The following is a 20,294-nucleotide window of genomic DNA, read 5'->3' as shown; positions in this document are numbered from 1 at the left end:
TAAGTGAATTGTATTCAGATTTAAAGCAGAAGTTAAGGAACTGTACATAACCTGTAAATATAGAACCTGAAGTGGTTTTTAAAAGTTGCAGAATAACCTTGTTAGCACAAGCGTATTTTGGATTTTTAGTTTATTTGAAAAGATTTACTAAATACGTTCTGCACACGGGTACTAACCAAGTTAACAGTTGTGCACGCTTCCCGAGCTGTTCTCAAGTTGCTGGCCCGTGAGAGCAAAGGATAAAAGACAGTCCTTACAGTAAAGGACCTGGAGGCGAGTGTGAGCATGACACGCGCGTGTCATCTGAAGGGCTTCGTTGTGTCAGGAAACGTCTGTTGCTAGCATGCAGTTTGTCGGTGAACTACAAGCAGTTATGGAAGACTGCTTTGCAGAGCAGCGCGGTTGTTACCAGTTCAACATTTTCTGTGGGGCCTGAAGCAGCGCACATAATGACTAGTGAGTGGACTGTGAAGTAGAAGCAGGCAACTAAAGTTGCTTGAGGTTCTGAAAGTCCCAAGATCTGTAGTTCGAACTTAAGTGAAAAGTGACTTTTCTAGAACAAGGAACTGAAGAAATTAAAAGACATTAAAAGGCACAAGCGGCAAGTTTGACGCCAGTGATTCAGAAGTTGGGGTTTTGGAGGTTTACTGAAGGAGGCAAGGCAGCAGTTTATTTGAGAAGCCTTTCATCTTAAGGCAAAGGCTTTACATGTAGTATTTCCTAATCACTATAGGAGGCTAATTAAAAAGACAGTGGACCGTCTTAGTGAGCTAGTTTAACAATCAGTTTGTTTCCTTGCAGGTCAGTGTCATCGGAGTGCAGAGTTCCAGTGAGTGGCAAGCATAGACCTGGTTTATTATTTTATCCACTTTCCCTTTACCGTGGGGGTTGGCAATCCTGCAATTTGTCTTAGAAGGATTGTAGAGGGGCAAGCCTAGGGTGTATGTGGGTGCATCGTGTAGTCTTGCTGGAAGAAAGAGCTGGGACCTTACACCCAGGAGACATGCTGTTGAACGGCTACTGCTGTCACTTTTGCCTGCCACATGGATTCCTGCTGGAGGCGTTTTCTTCTGAGCCTTATTAGCCTCTAAAATTTCAACTACTATCCACCTTGCAACAGACACTTTGGATTGTTGATTACCTATGCTGAAACCCTGCAAAAGTGAAACAAGTGCATAATGTTTCCTGACATCATTGGTTCTAGCGAAATAGAACTTTAATGCCCGTCTCACATCGAGACAATGCAAAATTCTGGTTGCATCTGGATGAGGGTTTAGGGAAGAAGGTCGGCGAGAATCTCCTGATTGATAATGAAATGGTGACACGATTTTTTAGCAAGAAACCTTTGCAGATTCGGAGAACATTGTCCTTGTACATGATCTTATATGATTCTGATGTTACAAGAACCAAGAACAAGAAACTCTCCTAGTTTAAGTCAGTGCAACCAGGAGCACCATCCTCCAAGTGACAAGCTATATATCTATATATGTTCCAAAGGTTTAGGAGTAAACGCTGCCAGCACCACATTGTGGTCCCAAATGGTTGGCTTAGAAGATAAAAAAAAACCCTCAAGTCTCCCGAAATTCTATATGCACAGATCGTTGCAAGATGAGCGACAGGTGTCCACACGGACCGGACAGCACTCAAGACAGTATGACAATGTGTACACATTCCCCTCTTCTAGCCAAAAGCAGAACTGCAGCCATTTACTTTGTACGGTGCATGAATAGATCCTTTCCGGCCCTGCAGAAGATTTTCCTCGGAGAAGCCTAGATGAGCCAGCGCCAGTTTTTCAGGAAACACGCTACAAGTGCTAGTGAGTGTGGGATCAGACTTAGAACGGCCTCTGGCTGCTGAGACAACATCTTCCTGAATAGTTCCCGCCAAAGGGCACACTTTCTCGCTATATGTACCAGACCTGAAACCCACACCCTAGAGGGAAAGCGAGGAGCCACAAGTGCCATCCTGCATTCTATAAATGGGCAGGATTTGACAATCAACCTCTGTATGAGAAGAGTCAGAGGAAAGGCTTAACAAACCAGGTGGTTCGAAAATATCAGAAACTCTTCCCCACCCATCGAACCGTCGCCCTTGTCTGACCAAGACAAGAAGCAAGCACACTTGATATTGGTAATCGCTACACACAAGTCCACCTACGGTTGCTGCCAGAGGTCAAACACTTTCTGGAGGAATTCCCAAAATAATTCCCATTTGTAATTGTTCACTCCCTGTCTGCACCCGTGTTGCATTCAACAACAACGTGAACTGCTTGGAGTGACATCCCTTGAGAAAGGACCCACTCCCAAATCTCTACCGCCAGCCTGCATAGAGGATGGAGAACTCCCCCCACCCCCGTTTGCTTATATATAATGTTGATGTGATGCATGTGTGGATCAGTACAACCTGGTTATGAATCAGTAGCAGAAACGACAGACTAAGGGGTCTGGAGGGCTCTCGTCTGCTCCTGCAGGATTCAGCATTGGGACCTGAGAGCACCGAGGCCAATTCTTTGAAATACTCATGCCTCTGAATAGCATAGAGAACTCAAGGTAGTAGAGTAAGAGGTGCAGCAGGGTAACTGTATGGGGGACCACATCATTCTGGGGAAGAAATCCTGCCTGGAAGGCGAATGAGAAGAACAGAAATGCCCACATCTGTTTGAGGATTCTGTGGCAATCTCGGAGGGGATGAACCCCCCACCCCTACCACCCTAGGAGACGGTGGGTCCACCTCAGGCACACTTGGGGTACCCCTCTCATGCCTCACTGCCATTTTGAGCAATCTTGTTCTGACAAACTGAGGAAGCATGCAGGAACTTTAACTCAGACGCTGAGGTCTGTGTTGCAGGTCAATCTGAGCCCTTCAATTGCTGCTCAGTATCTTTGCACAAACGGAACGGACACCACAAGATTTTACACTTTACACCCTCAGGTCTATATCCAGTAGTCCTCAAGCATACAAGCTCCAACTCACGCCTATGTCCGGTAGTAAAGCTTGTAGTTTCCTCGGACCGATGTCCGGTGTTCGAGCCGACATGCCCTTGTTGCCGATCCTATAAGAGTCCACTGACCCCTCAACGGAAGCACCTGTAGCCTTGGCGGTCTCGGACATGGCAATGCATGAGGATCCGACAGAGTGCTTCCAGCTGAAGAACACAGAGGGAAGGAGCCGCCCTGCTGAGGTGTTCTGGAAAATCAAGGTACTTCATCCGATTTGTTCAGCCGATGAGTAATGGGCTGCAGATGATCCAGAGAAGACATGGACAATATCCCACACCACCTGGAAAGCCTGCTTTTAACACATTTGGAGTCAGGGCATTGCACGCTGTGCAGAAGTCCCACCTGAGTTTGAATCCCAAACACTCCAGGAAGAGAACATGGGGATCTGGAGACGGGAAAGCCGCTTGTGACCAAAATGCACGAAGGGATCAGGGTAATGGAGGCCAGGTGTAGAAGAACTAGGAAAGGGAATATGGGAGAACATGCAGAACACATTTGAGCTATCGTGGTACAGATCTGATTCTGCCCACATGGAAATGTGGACTAGACGTGGCGCTGAAGGGCTGGGTCAACAGTCAGGCCCTCAGCCTCATGAATAAGGAAACCCATTTTTGTGGCGCAAAAGATTCCAAAACTATTCACTGTCAGGGACGCTCAAACAGTATGGAGCGAACGGAACGGGATGCAGCCGTAGGAGCATATTGTAAAACTCTGGGATCCGCAACCCTCGGAAGGGCAAGGGACCCCCAGGGGTGTGGAATATTTTTTTAAAGGCCTTTTTCAGGGTTCACTGACTCGACTGTGGGGTAAAGTGGCCACTGGGGCTGGCCAAAAGTCTTCAAAAATAGGTTTATGTTTTGATTATATTTCATGCGAGGGCCAAGAAAAATAAATCTATGGTTTGTGTAGATCGCATTTGAGGGACGACAAAACTAAAAACACAGTGACTGTAAAAACTAAAATTAAAATACCAGATTTCTTTTGGGTTTTACCATACAGAGACACAATGAGCAGTATGTGACTGCTGGGTTCATGATGGCAGCGGCACAGTTATAGGTTGCTTTAGAAACCATGTCTGGCGAATATTAGGACTTGGTTTCCTTGCACTGTAAACAAACTAATACTTTCAAGTTTATATACATTAGGAAGTTGTGTTCGGAGATCGTGCCCATAGGCGGAGCTAGTCAAGAGTTTTTGAACGCTAATGAAGATTCTGTGATGGAGAACAGAAAAGATCAGTCATTTTCTATACCATGCACACATATTAATTAAATTACTTGTGAAGAAGATTTTCAGTTTTCATCGAGGGATAGCGAAATTCAGACTTGCTCAGCTCTTACCATTTATGGTTTTCAAAAGGTGTAAAGCTGTTTTTCAGACTCACCCATGTACTTAACCAAAAACAACATTGATTTTTCATGACAGTCTCTCCTAGCTATGTTTTTTTTCCCCAAACCCAATCTTCTGCACTCGTATAATCTGATCAGTTATGTAAAGCCTTTTTAAATCTATTTGAACATGTGCAAATCTTACAGGTGTTTGATCCAAGTCATCAACACCAATGAACTTCCTTCTATACAAGAATTGGTTACTGAAAAGCAAACTACTCGTTACAGGTTCACCCAAGAGTTTTCTCAACCAGAAAAAAAGCGGCAATGATGCTTCAAATAAATATGCCTGGGCTTGAATCATACCTTTTGCAAAGAGCTGTTGTATTTAAACACGAAGCTAATTTTCAAATGAGACGGGCTTTTCTCTGGTATTTGTTCCATTGCAGAGAAAATAATACACATCTTTAAAGGCCAGCGTCCAGCTTTCTGGTTCGGTCCTTACTAATAGGGATGACTCCATGATGGAGAAACCAACATTACTTACCTAGGATAATAGTGTCCCTTTTCAGAAGTGTCTCTCTATTGCAGTCATACAGGAGCTATAGCCTTTAGTAGTACGAATATGAACTGGGAAAGATATTGTGAAGCAAGACATTTTGGAGGTCTGAATTTCTTGGATGCAGTGTTGTGTTAAAGGGCCAATGCACATCTATAAAAGAAAGCATGATTTCTCTTTTGTAACAGGGGTTAGGCTATATTCCTGGCCCGCAGGAAGTATGTAAAAAGCTAGTACTAAGAAGTAGTGTCAAACAAGGAATACATCAATCCATATGTGTGTTGAGAAAGATCAATAAAAACAAGGGCACTCAGCGCAAATAATTTCAACAAGATCATTTTGAGAAAATAGAAGCTTAACGTAAATTCAGGAAAATACTCATTTTGCAAACCAGTCAAGGATGAAAGTGTAACAAATGGATTCCTGAAAATATATCCCCCAGGAACCAAGTTTTCCTTTATTCAGTTACAAATTCCAAATCTGAAGGCTTACAGAACTTTACTATCTATGGTTAACATTATAACAATTTCACCAGGTCGCGATACTCTGGATGAAAACCCAAATGTGTGCCAATTACCTGTGCAATTTTCGCTTCATAATCATTGGATAGCTGAACACACACTTCTTCAGCACGAGTTCTACAGCTTTGCTCCACTCGGTCTTTCCAATTTTCTTGAATGACTGAGTGCCAGGCTCGCCATGCTTTCTTCACTAAAGTCATAGCATAGTGCTTATCCGCCAGGTTCCTTGCATAAGCCTTAAATAAATAAAAAAAAAAAAGGTAAAGTGGGATTTAGAAAAAGAGCTTTAAAAAAAACAAAATCAAAACCACAGGTAAGTGTAATTGTATATTTCTGGAGTCTGCTTGTTTCTTATGAATGTCGCCTCAATTGAGTAATACAAATTCCACATTCCCAGGATAAGGAACTACTACAATGTTACTTTTTTAGAAGGTGAAGCATGCATCAATTCAATCACAACTATTGACAAGCACATATACACGCACAAGTCTACACCCCAAAGCACCTCCCAGTTCCTGTACGGAGCATTACAATAAATAAAAGAAAATTTAAAAAACCACAACGCTTCACTATAGCTAATCCATGTGGGTTTATACAGCACACACCTATTTGGGGTGCAACAGAGCACAGTACAATGATAAAACACTGGTTACAAAGGGTGTACATCTAAGATATGCTATGAGAGGTGAGGGATCAGGCCAGTAGTTTAGGCCAGGGATGGTTCTCCCAAGGTGGGAGACCCCTTTTTTTTCCTAAACGAAAACCTGAAAAAAAAAAAAAAATATATATATATATATATATATATATATATTATATATATAAAATAAAAAATTCGACCATTTAACTTTCGAATTGCAATTGCGTCGACCATTTGTCCGTCGACCAAATGACTGGACAGCGTGATGGCCTACACCAGCAGTGAGCCAAGAGGTCGCCTGGGAGTGGTGAGGAAGGTGATATTCTTAACCATTGGTTGCATGACCCACAGAGCGCTTTCTTATTCTAGAGGGCAGCTCCACTTGCCTGGAGGCAGAAAATCCACTCACTGCATCCTGTGCCATTGTGATAACCCGTAAACGTCACTTGTCTCCCACAGATCGTCGTATAATGTGCATGCAAGACAGACAAGAGCGCCAGTGAAAAAGTGAAGCCTCAGGTGGAGTTCTAATGAAGGAGTGTATGCCACGGTTACAGGTCATGGTTGGACTTACCACAGTCTTGCGCTGTTGCCATGGTTCAAAACGGTAAGGCCTGGTCCTAAAGGAGGCAAGCCTGCCACCTCTCATAAGAATGAGGTAATCGGAAGGCCCTCCTAAGCACAGGTCTCAAAATAGGGGCAACCCTCCAGGGGGAAAAATAAAACTACCACCTGTGGCAAGATACGTTCTGTAGTCCAGTAGCACAAGGTGGTACAGCAGGGCTCCACTCCAGTTTGCCTAACTTAGAAGGGCAATGAAGAACCCAGCAGCAGCAAAGGATGTCTTGTGATCCTGGAAAAGGAGCTGGTGTCAACTCCAGTTGATTCAACACTGGAGGTCAAGGACTGACTCCAGCAAAAGGACGTGGAGAATAGAAAAAAAAAGGAACGGGCAACAGAATACTGAGGCGAAAAGGAGCAACATGTCAATGGCAGCGTACCCGAGACTTTGCAATGTGAGAGCCTCCGGTCCCATCAGTGGATAAGGTGCACCCACCATCTTGAGTGATGGCACTCGTCAGCATCCTCTGGGCAGATGTCTAGATCACTAAGCACCGAAACATGAGTGTCAAGCAGGGGTGCAGATACCCAACCGCCTGCACCCTGTAACAATCAAAGCTATTTCACAGAGACAGCGCAGGTCATCCATGTCATATTGGAAACAAAACCGAGAAATATCTGCTTGCCGGGTGTGATAATCTGATGTGGCCACTGCAGAGATGGTGATCAAGGAACGGATGACCTCACCCTCTTATAGAGGCAGATATATTATCGAAACAAAAAAAAAAAGAAAGGGGACGGAGAGGTGAGATACAAAACTTCTAAAATGAGTCTGTTCCTAGATACCAATCCAGCCTACAGCAGATGGCAAGGAGTCAGTTCAATATTGTAAAAAAACAATAAGAAATGTTGAGAGAAAGAAAAGCTGTGTACTCCAAACTGTTTACGAGTAAATGTAAATATATAAGGTTTTTCTAAGGTGCAGACCTAGCTAGGAAACAAGGAAAGTGAACAAATGGGCAACATCATCCATAGTAGAGCGTATGTCACAATAAGCTTTGTGAGTGAAGGATGAAGTATGTGCTTATCAGAAGCACTCATTTAGGAATGGTTAACAGTGGGGTAATTCGTTCTTTTCTGAACTGTAGGCGCCTTGGAGCCATGTAGAGGTCTGGTTGGATATTATTCCACAGTGATGGAACAAAGCACAACAAGGGCAGTTTCCTTGTGTTCTTTTTCCAATACTTTTTCATTTGCAGTCTTGTGATGTTGTTGTGGCTCCTGGAATTGTGCAGACTACTACAATAAACTAGCATTTTAGATAGATAAGATGGTACAGATGAGCCAGACTGGTATAGACAGACTGAAACACTCTCAGAGTGGGGGAGATCTAATAAAGTTTTCATATTCCGGCTATCAATATAACTGCAGTACGTTTGACAGCTTTAAGGGGCATGAGAGCCAAGGTTGAGACAACTGTAGCAGCATGCCATCCCCCACACTCAATACAGGTGCGGCAGGAATAGGATTTTATTTTACAGCGGCCTTGATGTCGGAGGGTGGTAAAAAGGAGTTTATTTTTGCAAAGGGGTGATAGTTGACAGACAGTTTGTGTCTCCTAACAATTTGTTAGAATGAGTTGCTGCACTCTATGGTTGAATTGAAAGACTTAGCATTTGCAGCTAGCGTTGGCATGAAACTAAAGAAATTTGTGACAGACAAGCAGAATTCAAGGAGTACGTGCTTAGTTGGAATGCTGAGGAGCACAAAAGGAGCTTTGGTAGGGTTGAGCTTTAGGTATTTGCTCATGGACGATTGAATGAACGCAAGCAAGCATTTCTGCTGCATCATATTTTCAATGAAACAGACATTTGGTTATAGATTTTAGGTATAGCTATGTCAGCAGATTGATGCACCAAGGTATGTTGAGCTGAAATTTTAAAAGAACTATTAGATAAAAGGTAACTTGCCACAGGATGGCGACTTGAGCAACTTCTCACGTGTTTGGAAGTGCAATGATCTGATGTTGCCTATGTGGACCATTTGGAGTCTTGTCTGTTAAGAGGCAAACCAGTCAAGCCTGAAGTTTAAAACTCATCCACGTTGGAAATGGTGTTGCTTGGTCGACATGTGACATAAGGGTTCAAAAATTAAGATTAGATGAGCATCTCCTGAGCAACACTTCGTAGGCAGGTATAGCTGGGGAACCAGGAGCTAGTACACAATCCACTGCAAATCTAACTTCCACAGGAGAGGCAAACCAACTTTCGTCCATTATGTATGATCCACTGTTTAAATGTGTCCCAATTCTCGTTTATTAACATTCTTAAATTCCCGAAGTTAATTTGACATATGCATGCTTGTAGGTACCAGTTGGCCTGGGGAGCCAAAAGTAGCTCCGGGTAGAACCCATTTTCAAGCTAACCACGCTCTCCCATGCTAGAAGCAGGAGCTAAATAGCTCCCAGCAATTCTGAATCCTGGGCATTATGTTAAGAGGTTGAGTATGACCAGGAGAACCGAATTCCCTATATCGATGATGTGCTTCCAGTCTTGGATACCTTCTATGGAAGCGGTTTGGGTACTGCATCTGGGTATAAATCCAGAATGGTATTAAATATGAGGGTGGCCGAAGACACCTGATGAAAAACTGCTTGTAGGTATGGAATTTATTAAGGACAAACCTAGTTGGGAATCAAGGCATCACTGCACATGGTGTTAGAGCGGCAGCAGCAGAGGTAGCGTGCATTTATAGGGCGAGTGAACGAGCTTGGGAGAAGCAGGCATGAGTGGAGTGATCAGACTCTTTGAGGAGTGGAATCTTCAGGTCCTTCCTGAAGTTCAAGATGGAGGGAACTAGTTGCATCTGCATTGCTAATCTCTCACAGAGACAGGATGACTAGCAGGAAAGGAAAAGAACCGTTTGTATTTTCCGTCTTGCAGTTCTTGGTTTTCAGTCTGGCAATGTTGTGGCTTCTGATGGTTGGTTGGCCACTGGAGAGGATACGTTTCTCAGCCAGGTACAGTGGTGTTTTGGTTCCGACTGTTTTATAGGGGATACATATGCTCTTGAACAGGACTCATGTTTGACGGATTAACCAGTGCAACTCCTTGAGGATGGGGGTGATAAAGATTTTCTTAGTCTCTGTTGAGGTGTGCTGGATGGCTTTCTTTCGAAAAAATGTTTTATTTGTATATGGTTTTTAGAAAACCTTTACAAAATTCCAACCACTTAAAAAAATTATAATAATTCAAACAAAATTAATCACATAATACCAACATCATACGTTTCCATTACCAGCATACAACAGTTTCTCCACTTAAGTCATTGTTTCTTGTTCTTCCCAATTCAACAGTTCCACATTAAAATAAGAGGAGTTAAAAGCTGGGAGCCAACCTTAGTTAATAAATCCACATTCTTCTAGTAAATGTACTACAGCAATTGTCAATGTTTCATAACCTGTCTGTTCCAAAAAGAGTAAGATTAATCCCTCCTCATTCATTACATGTTTTCTACATAGAACCAATCTCTTGTTCCAAGTTCCTCACAATCCATTAACAGGTGTCCCATCGTTTGTTCCCGGGCCACCTCACGTGTTTTACACAGTTTACGTGTTCTTTCCTCTTCCTTGCGTATGGCCAAGATCTCCCCGGTAGGCAACAGGTTCCATCTTGTCCTAAGGAAGTTAGTACAGACCTGCCTATCTGGAAATTTTTGCAGATATTTTGAAAGAGACCCCAGTATTTTGTCCATTGATTGGAAGCAGTTTAGTGTTTATGCAATTCTTACTTTTGCGATTGTATTAATCCAATCGCTCCGTTCACCTGCTATTTTTACTTTCTGGGAAATATTAACCCATGTCTCAATGTTTGAGTCTATGCTACCCAAGAGTTCATTTACTTTCAAATCCAGTTGTAGCAGGAGTTTAAATCTTGAGCGTTCGAGCTCGACTTTTATGTCACCATACAGTGTGTTATGCTCTGCAGTAATAATCTACAGGTAGAGTGAGATCAGTTTCCAGTTTACAAGGCAACCCAATGAGTTGAACCCCAATTCAAACCTCATATTCCACGACGGTGTACTCGTTGCAAGTCCGAGAACTTGTTTCCAGATGTGCGCCTCTATTTTGTCCCAATTGGTATACCAGAGCAAAGGCTTTGCCTCTAACCCATAAAGGATAACTGGTATTACTTCTGCCGTGAAAAATGTAATCAAAAGGAATAATTGAGAAGTTACCATACTTATTATAGAGCTTTTTCATCTCAGGGATGAGTTGCAAGGCCTTCATCTCCACTTCTGACTCCACTTTATAGGTTACCGGAGAGCCATATAGAGCCATATATTCTATACCTCTACTTGAGGAATTCTGTGGGAGTTCAGTGCCCAATTTAAGTACTGAACCTTCTTCTGGCTGTGCTTGAATACCAAACATTTTGATGGATTCATTAATAAGCCAATGGTTCCTTCTTCCATTGATTCCAGGGGTGGCCAACGCAGATGTCTCCAAGTAATTTCCTAGGTCAGCCAAATACAGACTAAAGAGGAGGGGCGCTCTTAAGCACCCCTGCCTCACTCCTCTCTCCACTCTGATTAGGCCGCAGAGATGTCCCTGCTCGTCCAGACTCTACGAGTGGTGTCTTTATGTCATGCCTTGAAACACCTGTGTATAGGCCGCGTTTCAAATGCCATATCATATCATGTAGCTCGATCAGCATTTCTAACAATACCACTGGGATCCCCCATCTCCTTAATTTACTCCAGAGATGTACTCGATCGACCATGTTGAATGCCTTTGAAAGGTCTGTCCATGCCCCATAAAGTGGAGCTTCATTCTTCCCCCATTGAATTCTTGCTGACCAAATGTAAGACAAGCACATTCAAGGTGGTAGTGAGACCCAGTCTAAAGCCTGTTTGGTTACAAGGCAAAACCTGAGAGGAGTCTACCCATTTTGTGACTTCTCTTAGCAATATTTTCATAAAGATTTTACTGTCCACGTCTAGGAGGGCGATCGGGCGATAGTTCGCCGGATTCAGCCAATCGGCCCCTTAAACAATGGTATAGTTATTGCTGTCTTCCAAGAAGGAAACGTGCGCTGCTTAAGGATTTCCTTAAACACTTGGACTAGAAATGTTGCCCACAAGCCCGGCTCATTTTTGAGAACCTGATAAGCAAGTCCATTTGGGCCTGCCGCTCGCGAGACTGAAGACTTGGTAATAATTTCCAAACTGTCGTCCTCCTCAAGGGACAGGTACCAGGGGACATTCTGTTGCGTAACAATTTCTTCTGGGTGAGGGTTCTCAAAGTGTTTAGATAGATAATCAACCCACTTTGATTCTGAGACCAAATTTCAGAGGGTGGTAGTGTAGTTTGGTTCTAACTGACCCACAACTGACCAGAAGTTTGAGTTATGTTCACTGACCAGCCGCAACATCAGTTTTCCGTCAAGTTGTAAGCGGGCCATCTTTCGATTTACAGACCACTGCTTATATTCTTGATGTGCCTTTTTGGCTTTCAAACTATAAATACTTATTGCTGGGATGCATTTTCTTCAACCTTCTAAGTTTGACTCCAAGTTCCCTTTTTTTCTCTTCCGAGTTTTCTCGTCGAAACAATGCATGTAGGTTTGCTTCTTTCCACTAGTAGATTCACTGGGTGAGAGTATAGATCAAATAAAGTTAACAAAACTCTCTGGGTGGCAACTTTCCTGCCAAACAGAATCTGGAACATTCTCCAGTTTTCTGTTAAAACATTTTCCCACCCTGTCCATATTTCACAAGCCTTAATTTCCCTTTAAGGCTGCCTGCTATGGCTTGCAGGTATATGTCAGATGATGCTACCGACACGTCCTGGAATTACAACTCTAACTAGGAGTGATCGCTCCCACCATCCCGCCTTATAACCAAGGAAGAGTGGTGGGAGAGAAGACCCACGGAAATGAAAATGTAATCCAGCGTAGATGACTTTCCCGATGCCATGTTGCATTTGTATCTGTCTCTTCCCCCGTTGACCCATTCAACATAATCAAACCCCAAGAAACCAAAAAATCTATCCAGATTCGCCCCTTGTTGGAGCTCTTCTTAGGTATCATAGATTCCTTCCCCTCTATTTCGTATATGCATTCAAGTCCCCTGCCAGAACCATGTTAATATCACCAAAGCTCAGTTTAATTTCTTCTAACAGTGAATTCAGTAGTGCTAGAAAAGCTAAAGGCTTGGAGCAGGCGGGGTTCCAGTAAATGTTTATAACAATTAAGTCGGGATCAGGCATGTCGCACTTCAGACAGTTTTTATAGGCCTGAATTCCAGTTTTATTATTAAAAATTGTAAGTATGGTATGTACTGTAGAATTTTTAAATGCCATGAGGAGACCCCCCACCCCTTGACGGCCTGCCCTTCACTCTGAGAAGCACATAAGCAATGTACTGTGTAGCCCTCAATTTCACTAGAGTTGACGAGCCACGTTCCCTGTAACATTGCAATATCATTGCTCCCAAATATCTGTTCTCTAGTTTCCCTAGATCTTAACACACTAGAACCCCGCGTGTTCCAATTTATTAATCTCACATTCTTGTTTCTAAAGAGGCCTAGTTTCCACCCCCAATTTCTGCAGGACTTGAGAAAGCAACTCCGCCAACAGGGTCAAAACATTTTCCTGTGTGATGTCTCCTGGAGTTTTTCTTTCTTTGTCCAAGTGGACTACCCTCTGTGCCCACTCCTGCCCCTAAATGGGGCGTTTTAGGTATCCCCTGCTTTTGTATGTTTCCTTGTTTTACCTCCAGTATTTTCTCAGAGAAGACTTGTATGCCATACCGCTCTAGATCTCTTATAGAGTGCAAGATGGCCATCTTAGCTTTCCTTGATGTAAGAAAGACTTCCGCAAGGTGATAGTCTCCAGTAAAGGGAAACGTTACCACCTCGATGTCGTTAGATGAAAAAAGATCGAGATTTGTCACTTTCCTAAAATAGGTCAAAATCACATTTCGACTAAGTGATTTATGTTGAGTATTATTTTCCTTAAGCTTCAGCCAAACTCTTGGAACTGCAAATCCACAATGGCTTCCTCTCCATCTTTTTCGGTATACAGATTCCCCTTTACTCTTACGAGTGTCCGCATTGTTTTTTTCCCTAATTATCTTGAGCTCTACTGATTTTACCGCTCCATTCTGAGTATCCAAGATAGTAGATAATTTCCCTTTGCCCGGGTCCGCCTCCATGATAACCGCCGGTGGTGCTGGATCTTCCACTGGTGTCTAGGACTGTTTAATAACCGGCTTTAAGAATATTGGGGCTAGCTTTATTTTATCTGTCTGTACTATGTTCTGTGATGTATTGCTAAAGGGTGCTCTGTTTTTTAGCAATTGATTTTGTCTGTAGAAAAATTGGTGCCCATGGGATTCCTCCTTTTGCCGCCCCCTTATGGTTCTTTGGTCCTATGAAGTTTTGTTGCACTGTATCCAGAACTTTAATCTTGTCCTGCATTCCCAATTTAGCCCACTTTTCTGCATCTCTTACTGAAGGTTCCTGGGGTCTGTCTGTAGGCCCACACTTAGATTTGTGATCTCTTACCTCTTCTGCCTGTTTTTTACGGCAGCTCCGAGAAAGCCTTTTCTGGTTCCTGGTTCAGGCTAGCTTATCCACTCTTGTGACTTGGTCTGCTTTTGCGTCCATGTCTTTTTCCTCTTTACTTCTTTCCTGCACAGGTTTTGATGCTTCCCCACTAGAGGGAAAGTGATATGTTTTTGATAAACTTTTTTTTTTATGGAATCCCTCTTAGGTTGTGGAGTGAGTGTTCTTGAACTTTTCTTGCCGCCTCCTCTTCTTTTTACTTTTCTCTTCCTCTATAGTTTTGGCAGTTTGCCAAAGTCTAGTCCTCCTCTCTCTTCTCTGGCCACCACTATCGTCTCCGCTGGGCTTTGGGGGAGTACGTTACTTATTTCTGGAGCGTCTTCCATAACATTTGCCAACCACCTAAATTCTTCTAGCGTAGATTTGGAAAGTGGTGTATCATCAAGAGGGAAGTTCGAGTCAATCTCTCTTGACTCTCCCTCCCTCTGAGGGGTTTTGTTGATTTGTCACTTGCTGTGAGTTCTTACAACAGCTGTAGTACTGTTCCTTCTTTTCTTTGGTTGTTCGCTGAGACTTGAATTGCCGAGATATCCAAACCTTTCTTAACCACCTCCAGCCCGATTTCTTTTATAGTTGGAATGACAATAGCGTTTATAGCAGTGTTAAGTCCCATTACTGCTATATCGCAATTTGTCATTTCTTTGGCGTGTTCTGCGAGTGAACCTGTTTTAAGAAGCTCAAAAACGGAAACTAAGGAATTCAGCACGAAGTTTAGGGCTGATAATGTCCCCTCACTAGTGCATGAAGTGTCCCGCTCCTCGCTCACTATCAAAGAATTTGTGCTTAAAGCTGCATTTGCCAAGCTTTCCTCCCTGTTCTGATCAATATTTTGGAGTAAGGACAGAGGGTCCCCCCCCAAGATCGCACTTCTCTCCGTTGATGTTGGTCCGTTTGCGCTACTTCCAACTCGTTGCGCTCCGTTTGGCAGGGCGACCAGTCCAAATCTACATCCCATGTCGTTTAAGGTTTTATTTCTTTTCTTTCCAAAGTGGTCATTAATTTTCCTTTGGATGTTTTTTGTAGTGACCGTGTATTCCAAACCATGCCTCCATTGATGGGCTGATGTTAATTGCCCCTCTTTTCCGTGCTCCCCTCTTCCCACACTGTGGGTCGTATCCTCAGCATGGACTTGAGCCAGTCTCATCTCATTAACTTTGGGTGTAGCAGGGGTTTTACTCATTGCTTTAATGAGAATTCCAGATGTCGGTTGTTCTGAATACGAGCCATCCCATTCTGGAGTTCTTGTAGAGTCTGCAAGAATTGTACTCCGCAACTTCATTTTATTTGACCCCCTCACATTGAGCTGGAAATGTAAGGTGGGATTAACATGGAAACTCCCTGTTCAGAGCTAGTCCGGGGACCTTATTTCTCTTCCTCACGTGGTGAGAAGCCCACAGGCTTAATGTTTTACTCATTGTCCCATTGTCAGTGTAGATTCAATGCACTGCAGGAGCTTTGCCGATGGCTCTACTCCAGAGAGGCTCATCCGCTCTTTAGCTAACAAGGATCTTTAGCTAATGGAAATGCTCCTGTTTATGTTATCTCACGCACTGCTTGTTGGCCACTGCCCCTCTGCTGACCACTTCAGCTTTAGATCAAAAGCCAAAATAACGGCAGCCAAGTAGATACATCAAAAAATAAGGTTCTATCGTTATAAAACGAACCTTCTACAGTTCAGTTTCTGAGTTCATGCCGCTCTTACCGTTTTGCCGTGGTGTAGTGATTCCTTGCCGAGTCGGATTACAGTCCTCCTCTATTATCCAGTCTCGCCTCACCGTCAGTTCAAGACTCCTGCTGCCACCAACTTGGTCACTTCCAGCTCTTCGCTGTGGACGCTTGCAAACGCTTGATGAAATAGATTAAATAGATGCTACTCCGTGCCACGGTATCTGGGCGCAACAGTTACAGGTTTACTTTAAGCTTAGGTTACAGGGTAAGGAATACAAGATTAGTTTAGAGCATACATAGATACAGGTAAGGGTGATCATCAGGATACATACAGAAATAGGGAGTGCATAATGGATACAAATTTGATAGGTGCGAACAAGATGTACATCTGTACGTAATAACAGCGAGGATGTAGTCAGAATACAGAATAGAGTGATCAGTAGTGGACAGCATCCAGTCAGACATCGTTAGTTCCCAGCCAGTTTAGAGTATTACGTCTAAAGCTAAGGTAGGATTGATCCACTCAGAGGGACAGTGGGTAGTGCGTTCCATGTCTGCAGCTTTGACAGGGAAACTGCTTCCTCCAGCTTTGTTTTTTTTAACTTAAATCTAGGAATATTAAGACAAAAGGAGTTGGCTGTTCTAGTAGGACGTAAGTTGGGTTTCCCGACTATTCCCTCAGTTAGATATGGTGGTGCAGCATTGTTAAGGCATTTGAATGTGAGGGAGGCAAGTAGTATTCTGTCATTGAGGATAGCCATCGATTTTGTCTCCTTAGCTCAGATACGTGCTCTCTGTTTGGAATACTCAGAGAAGTTCTAAGTGCGTTTTCTAAGATTAAAATTTTATTCAAGATGTACTTACTTGAACCAATGTATAAGGCATTGCAGTAGTCCAGCTTCGAGAGTATAAGGACGTTAGCTAGGATGAAGCAACTTGCTTTGAATAGGAATGGCCATCAGGCCCCGATTAGCTTACATGTATAAGCTATTGCCGATGCCATAGAGTTTACTTGTTTGCTCAGAGATAGTGTAGAGTCAAGGTCAAAGCCTAGGGTTTTTACTTCCTTTGCAACCTTAATTAAATGTCCATCAATGTTGAAAGTAGTGTAGTTGGTAAGTTTTTTCAAATTGGCAGTAGATCCCAGAATCAGGAGTTCAGCTTTGTCGTCATTCAGGCAGAGGCCATGGGCTGCCATCCATGCCTGAATGAGGAGGAACATTTTATTTACAAGAGCCGTGTCATTATTATAATCGCCCGAAAGGGGTATGAGGATCTGGGTGTCATCTGCATAATTAGTGTCGGTGACACTCAGACTTTCTAATTTGTCAAACACAGGCTTTGTAAATATGTTATACATTGTTGGCGACACACAGGAGCCCTGCGGTACGCCACATGTAGTCGGGATAGGGTCTGCCGATGCTTATGGGGAGAAGACTCTTATAATCCTGTTATTTAGGAAAGATTGGACCCAGGCTATTGCATTCTTAGAGAAATGAACCGCAGAGGCAAGATGCATAAAACTTTGTGGTCCACCAAATCAAAGGCGGCAGACAAGTCAAGGAGGTGTATTGTCCTTAAGCTCATCAATTTGAGTGTTTAGGTCGATTAATGCCGTTTCCATGCCATGTTGAGGCCGGAAGCCAGGCTAGATTTATTTTTATTTTTTTGTGACCGTGACCGTTTGACTGTGTTCCTGAATTTGCAATTGAAGATCCAGGAGTTTCTTCTTCTTCTGTGTTCACTGGAGCTTCGGTTGCCAGTAGCTACATGCAGAAAACAGCCGCTCACCGCAAGGCAGAGCAGGGCAACTCCATGCCACTCCACAGGACACCCACGGGCCCAACGGCCCCAACACCACAGGCTCAGCAGGGGGCTTCACCTCCGAAGTTTCAGGAGCTAAGGTCTTTCCATGCCTCCTCCGAGTCAGAGGAAAGGACCTTACATATTGCACGCAAAACAGTTTCAGGTTTCTGAATCTCTGCATTAGAGAATGTGCTGTCACCGAATGGATGGCTTTCAGAGAGGCCAAGGTGGCATCTCCAACTACAGTTTAAGTCATCGACAGCAACCAGGTGGGAAACGGACAACTGTTCTGAAACTTGGGGCAGGGAATAAAGGTCTTAAATTTGTGAAGGAGGGCAAGCTGGTACCATGCTGTTTAGTACCCACAGGTGAAGAAATTATTATACCTGCATTTTCAGATAACGTGGAAAAAGAACCAATACAAAAATACGCATATGCCTCAGCAATACTTGGTGCTGCCCACCTAGTTGTTTGAAAAGCAATCGGGGACAAGATTTGGAAGTTCTTTCCCATAAAATTCCAGTGCACATACCGGCTCCCCAAAGATTATATCCAATCAAACCACAAACGTTTGCACATATTAAAACAATGGTTTATCAGTTAATGGCCAAAAGGAGTCATAATAAAGCATACAAGCTAACATAAAACTCCAAATACCTATATGTTAGTGTTGGACTATTTAATATTGGATGCCCACTCCCAAACTGAAGCTTTGCAAAGGGCTCTATGTTCAGTTATCGACATGCTTTTTTTCGATGGGATTTTTGCCAAAATATTTTTCTCAAACAAACCCATAGAACATTTTATTTTTCTTTGTGGGGGGGGGTTTCCCCCCCAACCTCTTGCCCCCCCCCCCCCACTCCTTATATACCCTTCCTGACAGGCCCCTATGTTTTTAAATGGGTTTTTTCGAGAAAAGAAACATATGCAAAAAACACATCGAAAAAATATATGTCGATGAATGGATGTCGTACCCTGCAAAACCAACAAAAGCCAGGTATGGGATTTAGAGTTTTTTTTGCAGAACGCTGGTGAGGTGTGTGAAGAGATCAATTGTGAGTAGAAGAAAAGGCTGTCAACCAAGTTACACAAAAGCTCTCTCCTAACAGGCAATGTAGCAGAGCAGACCCTACACTTTAGAGGGGATGGGCTAATACCAAAGTACAATTAGTCCCGTATACAAACAATAAAATACACCATACACTATATTATAAAAATATAAATATATTTATTTAGTATTGCAAGAAGGTTAAACACACTGTCAAATAATAAGTACTTTAGTATACACTAAAAAAGCAAGTATGCACAAATAAAGAGTAAAGTGCTAAAGCATGGATTCCATTTTAATCCGGGACATACAATAGTCAGTACTAGGCTAGGAGTCCCAAAAAGAAGGGAAGACAGCGGTTAGAAGAAACTAGGGAACAGGCCCAAAGGGCCAACAGACATTGGATACAATTAACATTAAGCACTGGGCCTTCATAGTACCCAATTCACCTTTAGAAAGAAGTAGAAACAGGTCATCAGACTATTACTTTCTATAATACAGAGTGATTTAATTAAAGTCTAAAGTCAAAAACAAAATCACTAGTACGGTCTAAAAATATCCCCCTGCCCTATAGGGGACCTGGGAAAAATGGCCCAGTTCAGAAAAGTACCCTTGTAAGTAACCTTTAAAGGTTACCAAAACGTCTTCCGTAGGAAACTATTGGGCTGAAACCAATAGGTCTGCCACGGTTATGAGGCAAAGTTAGGCAAGTACTCCATTTGCCCCACAAGTGCAGGAGAATAGGTAACCAGCCGGTTGGGACCTCTAAGAAGAGTTCCAAGCTAGAGGTCAAGAATCAGCAGATCCCAGTTTAAGTGGGTCCTGAAAGCCCACTCCAGGCAATAGAGTTCCACAGTTGGGGTTAGGGGAGCTCAAACTCGCCTACTTCTGGACCTAGGGGACCCCTGCAGAGAACTACTGGGATAGGTCCCAAGAACCTGGAGATAAGTACTCAGTACCGGTAGCAGAGAATTCAGTCCAGGAATGTGAGGTGCACATGTTGTGTTGCGTGTCTGTTTTATATCTGGCTAGACACCGCTGGGGAGTCTCAGAAGAGGGGATTTGAATCTATAACTTATCAGGGAACCAAAGGACAAAAGGACCAACAAGGCAAAAGGCTCAGGCGTCATAAGGATGGCAACAGGAGTATGCATGGGAAGAAGGAAGGGGCAGCTAACCAGCAAGGAAAAGCAGAGGTGGAGCAGCAGCAAGTTACTACAGTTCCTGGGCAGGAAGACTCCCCACCTTAAGCTACATGGCCCACAAGGAGATGCCAGAAATGCCACATTTAAAGCAAGGAAGATGTCCCACAAAAAAACAGCTAATCCAGCCAGCTGAAAGCAAAGCAAGAGCCCTGGATGGCAGTACACCAGTAGGGAAGGAGCAGGATGCAAGGGCAATGGAGCCAGAGCCCACAAGTATGGCAAAATATCCTCTGTCAGAGCCTTTAATCAGTAGCAATCTTACAGGAGTTCCGGTACAGATCTTAGGAATGCACAGGGTCTACACTGATCATACATTAACCCAGGAGCTAGCCTAAG

At 43.3% G+C, this 20,294-nt stretch overlaps 1 protein-coding gene across 8 annotated transcripts in view; it reads right to left on the bottom strand.

The window, feature by feature from the left end:
* Nucleotides 1-20,294, bottom strand: part of POC5 (POC5 centriolar protein) — a 544,028-nt gene that overhangs the window by 187,234 nt on the left and 336,500 nt on the right. For all 8 annotated transcript variants that reach the window (XM_069627457.1, XM_069627460.1, XM_069627454.1 and 5 more), the window contains one exon: nt 5,464-5,643. In XM_069627457.1, coding sequence (XP_069483558.1) covers nt 5,464-5,643 — 180 coding nt within the window. The remainder of the gene's footprint in view (nt 1-5,463; nt 5,644-20,294) is intronic.

The sequence above is a fragment of the Ambystoma mexicanum genome, chromosome 6p (genome assembly GCF_040938575.1).
Source record: "Ambystoma mexicanum isolate Mex_15411 chromosome 6p, UKY_AmexF1_1, whole genome shotgun sequence".
Lineage (NCBI taxonomy): Eukaryota > Metazoa > Chordata > Amphibia > Caudata > Ambystomatidae > Ambystoma > Ambystoma mexicanum.
The sequence above is the reverse complement of the archived record's forward strand: the minus strand, read 5'-3'. Positions and strand labels throughout refer to the sequence as shown.